The sequence below is a fragment of the Danio aesculapii genome, chromosome 11 (genome assembly GCF_903798145.1).
Source record: "Danio aesculapii chromosome 11, fDanAes4.1, whole genome shotgun sequence".
NCBI classification, from domain to species: Eukaryota; Metazoa; Chordata; class Actinopteri; order Cypriniformes; family Danionidae; genus Danio; species Danio aesculapii.
The window spans coordinates 44287382-44294377 of NC_079445.1; the positions used below are offsets into that span (position 1 = coordinate 44287382).

At 38.5% G+C, this 6996-nt stretch overlaps 1 protein-coding gene across 1 annotated transcript; it reads left to right on the top strand.

Moving 5' to 3' along the window:
* Positions 1–4277: 4277 nt before the first annotated feature.
* foxg1b (forkhead box G1b) lies at positions 4278–6514 on the top strand. Its single transcript, XM_056468344.1, has one exon. It carries the CDS (start codon positions 4519–4521, stop codon positions 5542–5544), a length of 1026 nt encoding a protein of 341 aa, XP_056324319.1. The 5' UTR covers positions 4278–4518; the 3' UTR covers positions 5545–6514.
* Positions 6515–6996: the final 482 nt, after the last annotated feature.

The following is a 6996-nucleotide window of genomic DNA, read 5'->3' on the forward strand; positions in this document are numbered from 1 at the left end:
AAATTCATTAAATTACAGTATATTACTGTTGATCATTTGCATTTAAACTGTGGAAAAACTGATAAATGATGTCAAATTTCACAGAAAAAGATCCAACTTTCAGATCAATCTCATAAATTTAAGATTTTATTTTGATCTGTGCATTTACAGTAATTTACTTTTAAAGTACAGATTTTTCATGTGCAATAACTAAGAATTTACTGAATTGATCCTTATTATTTTACAGAAAAAAACCCACAACCAAATAAAATGTCAAATAAAAGGTATTTAGAGGTTATTTTATGTCTACTTAAAAAAATGTCGACACAACAATATTGAACTAAGATGAAGGCGAACTCCTGACATTTGAAACGTTTCTGACGAAGCTTTGTTTACATAGCCAGTTAATACGAGTTCAGTTCGGATAGTTCAAAACAAAAGATTCGAAGAGTCAACTTCCAATGCGAGTGTTTACTTCACTCTAAAAAAATGCTGGGTTATTTGAACTGAATTTGGGTAAAATATGGACAAAAATAACGGCTGCTATTTTTTTTTTAATCAAATTTATAGGACCAGATTTACCCAGCGTTTGGGGTTGTTCATATCATACCAAATGTGGGTTTAAATAACCCAGCATTTTATGTCAGATCACAATCGGTTGATTGTTTTACAACAAAATAATATAATTTTTCAAAACATTGCACTCACCATAGCCTATATGTTATCATGGTATGTTATATTATTATAATAGTTCAAATCACTTTCTATTGTTGAAAACCCATGGGTCAAATGTGGAAAATCCAACGGTTCATTTTAATAATTAATGAATTAACCCACACCGGGTTACATTAACCCAGCACTTGTGATCTGCGTCGGTACAGTAGATTGACTTTGGGTGTTCAATGAAGCCATATACGAAATTTACCTTGAAAACAACACCTTATAATGTCTTATAATAAAATACCAAACATAGCCAAACACTGACAAACCCAAAAGTTGGGTTAAAAGTGTAAGTTAAATTTAATTCATTTTTTTATTAACCCAACACTGGGTTACAACAACCCAGCATTTTAGCATTTTTGAGCGTGTCAGTGATCTGCTAAATGTGTGTGTGTGTGTGTGTGTGTGTGTGTGTGTGTGTGTGTGTGTGTGTGTGTGTGTGTGTGTGTGTGTGTGGACCTTAATGTCCAGTGACTTTAGGGCGCATTCTAAAAATCCCAAATATAAATAACCCAACAGTTGGGTTAAAAAGTATAATTTAAATAGTTTTGTCCATATTTGACCCAATGTTGGGTTACGACCACCCAGCGTCATTAACCGAGCGTATATTTCGCAGTGCACCGGTTCAGTGTCGGGTGTTTTGAAGCTAAAGGAGCACATGGGCAAAAGCGCAAACACACACGAGGTCAGTGTGAGGTCAGAGTCGTCAGTGTGTTTTGTACAGTCATTATCATGAAGCTGCTGTTGGTGGACGCTGGTGAACACAGTAAAAACAGCTCAGATCCAGGACAGGCCCGCAGAGGCCCTTCACCCTGAAGACAGCGCTGGAAGTAAAGCCTGACCTACACTTGAACCTTGCGCATCATTATCGTGTGTGTACGTGTGTGTGTGTGCTGTACGCTTGCCATTAAATGCTTTGGCAAACAGTTTCAAATGAAGCCTAGAGGCAGCCGACACACCAGCGTCTGTATGTACGTGTGTGTGTGTACATGTGTGTGTGTATGCTCATGTATGGAAACAGTGTCGGTCATTTGAACTCTTGTATGAAACGATTAACGGTCATTGCAAATTACTCATTTTGGCACGACTGACCTACTTGTTTTTGACCCCAAATGATGATGAATAATTTATATAGCCTAACATTTTAATTTGTTTAGAGTCGTTTTGCATTGCTATACATACATATATATATTATATATATATATATATATATATATATATATATATATATATATATATATATATATATATATATATATATATATATATATATATATATATATAATTTAGGTAAAAAAAATAGATAAATTCGGCCTTGAAATCACAAATCGAGTGTTAAAAATTGTTTTTAATCTAAAGTATAGAGGAATATGCCTACATATTGGTCTATTTATAAGAATTTGTCTTATTGCAGAACAGCACACACACTTATTACAAGATTAAATTGAGTTTAAAAAGACGAAAATGTAACAACTGTAGACTTTTGGCCTTCAAACATCCGTGTATAACTCTTTATGTTGTGTCGTTGTTTGAAATGAAAAGCTCTGACAAATAATATACAGTATTATTATGTTTTTACATGACGCTTTCATGAACAGTTGCATTCAAAATAAACAATATTAATTCGAAGAGTTTTTAGGTAATAGCATAATAGTAATCTGACATCAAACTCGCACGGCTGCAGTCGTTCACATCTCGTGAACAAAGTTTTATAATTCGATCTTAATTATTTAAAGAAAAAGGGACAAGCTCGGGAAAGTAAGTACTTTTAAATAACACAAGGTTGTATTGTTTCAATTTAATAAATGTGCCAATTATATGTTTTTTAATTGAGTGTATAGCACGGCAATACTACGGCAGACAGACAGACAGACAGACAGACAGATAGATAGATAGATAGATAGATAGATAGATAGATAGATAGATAGATAGATAGATAGATAGATAGATAGATAGATAGATAGATAGATAGATAGATAGATAGATAGATAGATAGATAGATAGATAGATAGAGAGAGAGACGGATAGATAGATAGATAGAGAGACGGATAGACAGATAGACAGATAGACGGATGGATGGATGGATATACCACGGCAATAATACGGCAATGGCATTATTTTTATTATGATTTATTATTATTAACGAGGCATCAATTATTATTGATTTATTATTATTAAGGAGGCATCAATTATTATTGGTTTATTATTATTAAGGAGGCATCAATTATTATTGGTTTATTATTATTAAGGAGGCATCAATTATTAATGATTTATTATTATTAAGAAGGCATCAATTATTATTGATTTATTATTATTAAGGAGGCATCAATTATTATTGATTTATTATTAACGAGGCATCAATTATTGATGATTTATTATTATTAAGGAGGCATCAATTATTAATGATTTATTATTATTAAGGAGGCATCAATTATTATTGGTTTATTATTATTAACAAGGCATCAATTACTATTGATGATTTTAATTATTTAGAGCATATCACAAAAAATATGAGCTGATTATAAGAATTGTGATTGTTAAAAATATCAGTTATATCGAATTCAGTGATGTTTTAAAACCTCTAATACTATATTTTTGCGTTCATTAGACTTTTCTTTAATATAAAAGAAAGTGCTGTAATGATGCATCATTAAAATACACAACATATACTCTGCGCATTTGGCAAATACAGCAGCAGATGTTGAAATAGCCTGAATACAGTAAAGTATTAAACGCATGTATTTTCTTTCTGTCGCTTCTTCTTTGTTAACACGTAGATTGTAAACGAGCTTATATCCTATTTTACCAAGATATAAATTTAATCTCAGCCTGGAAAAAAAAACACGTGACTGGAAAACGTTTGGTTCAGAATGCTAAATTTGATTTGCATATGATAAATTATAATAAACATAATCTATACGCAGTACTTTAATCGTATCTGCTATTTCAAAGATAGTCCATTTAATCTCTTATCCATACAACACCAAACATGCGCTTTATACGCAAGAAAAACGCGTTTATGTGCGCATGCGGCATATCTGAAATTTAAGAATAGAAAACCACATTGTAGACTTAGATGTAAACAAACTATCCTGAACCAAACTGAAGCTAGTATAGTGATAGCAGATAGCAGATGTCAGCTGAGCTCAGTGTGTCTGTGACCGTGCTGTGCTGACACTAGAGGCGCCATTGGCTCACACTGTGCGCTTTGACGCACGCACGCACACACACACACACACACACACACACACACACACACACACTGCATGGCGTTCTTGGAAAGCTAAATAATCAATAAGCTCGCATTAAACATAACACACGATACTGTATCGGATCAGACTGTGCGTTGTGTGTGCTTAAGGGGAAAAAACACCGAGGAAACACTGAGGTGGACGTGTTATTAAGACATTCTGCGCTGATCTCTCAGACTCCAATGACTAATAGATGAATTGTGCCTAATTCAAACTTTATTTCAGTGCGTTTCAGTTAATGTGTGCAGTAAATTAGTCGTCCCTCCTCTATTTAGACGACGTGATTGGTGACGCGCAGGAGACGCTCGAGACTCCGGCGCACACGGGGCTCTCCGCGCATTGTGATGGAGTAAACGGGGCTCCACCGTCCAGCTCCAGCAAGTGTAGAGCTCCTCCTCCCTCCCTGCGATGAGGTAGTTGGTAAGACCGAGCGCTGGTTAATCACCAATTTCTCGAGTCCGCGAGTACGCGGAGTCCTGTCATGCATGCAGTGTCCCCGTTCTCGCGCGCCTGACCGCTCGTCTTTTAACGTACAAAACGGGGCTTTTACGCGTATTTATCACCCGGCATGGGAGACCAGAGTGAGCCGACCATGGTGCAGAAGTCGACTTCATTCAGCATCAAGAGCCTGTTACTCCCATCGAAGTTTGACAGCGCGGATGAGAGCGTGGAGCGCGGCGGGAGCCCGGCACCCGTACAGGACCTAGACAAACCCCCGGAAGACGCGGAGATGGACACCGCGCAGCGCGACATGGAGGAGCCCGAACTGCAGACCAAAAAGGGAAAGAAATTCGACAAGCCTCCGTTTAGCTACAACGCGCTTATCATGATGGCAATCAGACAGAGCCCGGAGAAGCGGCTCACGCTCAACGGCATCTACGAGTTCATCATGAAAAACTTCCCGTACTACCGGGAACACAAGCAGGGTTGGCAGAACTCTATCCGACACAATCTGAGCTTGAATAAGTGTTTTGTGAAGGTTCCGCGGCACTACGACGATCCCGGGAAAGGGAACTACTGGATGCTGGACCCCTCCAGCGATGACGTGTTCATCGGCGGAACCACCGGGAAGCTCCGCCGGCGCTCCGCGACCTCGCGGGGGAAGCTGGTGATGAAACGCGGCCTCCGCTTCGCGCCGCTCGGACTCGGTCTGGGCGAGCGGCCGAGCAACCCGCTGTACTGGCAGCTGTCTCCGTTCTTACCCCTGCACCACTCGCACTACAACGGCTCCGCGCACGGATTTCTAAACCAAGGACACGCGTACGGAACTTTATTACCCGGCGTGGAGCCGCTCGGGAACGGGGATATGTCTCGGCAAATTCTGGGAGCCTCTAGCGGGAGTATCAACCTGTCGAACGGGTACGGAGTGTCTCCGCCGGCTGCTGGATTACTCTCAGGGCACAATGGATACTTCGTACCGAGCGCGCAGCAGCCGCAGTCGCTCCCGAGCGCGCCGGGTTACGGCATCTCCAGCTCTCAGTCGCCGCTGCTGTCGGATTCTCTAAGAACTAGTTTGCCGTCCTTCACATCACCGCTTTCCGGCGGACTCCTGTCTCAGCACAAACGCGTCGCGCCCAATTCATTCCTGAGCTGAGCGCCGCGCGTCCTCCTCTCCAATGGGAATATCGAGACTTTCCTAGAAAACCTCGCCAGGAAACCTATTTTTTTTGTGCGGACCGTGTGAATTTAATTTAATTTTGTCTATTTAAGCTCGTTTTTGTAATGGTAGTACAAAGTTATGCCAAAGGCAATAACCGTGTTTGTTTTTCTTTTTAAAAAAGTCTTATTTATTAGTATTTCATTGCGAATGATTCTTTTGTATTTATTCGAAAAAATGTTGACTGTTTTTATTTTTACTATCCCTTTGTTATTGTGGGATACTGCTGTTGTTATAATTATTATTATTATTAGATGGATAGCACATATTATTCGTTTAGTAAAACTAATTCCTTTTTTATTATTATTTAAGATTTAATGTCCCAAACTGTGAATGCGCCTTAATATCTTAAATCAGGGTTGAGCGTTCGGTCTGACTCAGGTGTGCGTTCTAACAATCAAACATTATTCATGTTATTAATAGCTGTGTAAACCTAAATATAAATCTATATGCAATGTTTTTGCCCGAGAGTGTGGGCCTGTGTTCATAGAGGATGATCTACTACAGTAAAGCCAAGCTACTGAAGTAAAAAGCACTGGTTTAAGCGAGCTCTGTGTGTGGGATGAGTTTATAAATGTATGCACTGTCTCTTTAAATACTGTTCTGTGTAGTGCAGCTGATGATATTTACACACACCACAGTATTTAAAAACAGTATTTATACCCGTGAAGATGGTTCATCACCAAAGACAGATCATTCTCAAACATAACATCTCTCTATGCTGATTTGCCACATGACAATCTGAACCATTATCCCAGCTCTCTGTGCGAACACACGGGTGTTTATCAGAAATGTGATTTCTACAATTGTTTATTTCCCTTTTGACCACCATGTGATTAGCTCTGCACCTTTGTTTTGCTAGTCATTTAATGTTCAGCATTTGTTTGTCATCTAGTTTGTCTTGTATATAAACTGCCTGAACGTGAGTTCAGAACAAAGAAATAAAGTATTGAAATATTTCTGTACGAAAGCGAACGAGTCCCTTTTGTAGACGCGCAACACCAAAGCTCATTTCACCAACAAAACCACAAAACTCACCAATTCGAGAGTTTTGCATTAAGCTTTACTTGTTATTTTCCAATAAACACTCAACGAATATACTATATGCATGCTGGAAATGCAACGTGAGCAAAATGTTATGATGCAACACCCAAGCGTGCGTTTAGCTTTTCTCGTTATACAAATGCAATAATATGCATGCATGCATGCTAGTAATGTCAAATGCAGCTTATTACTGGAATATTTAGTAGTACAACACGTGCATTAAATAAATAAATAAATAAATAAATAAATAAATAAATCATCAACGCGTACAAGCCTCATGCTTCTAGACCGCAGCAGCGTTCAATGATAACGCGTCAAATATTTCATTATTACGTCACACATGGG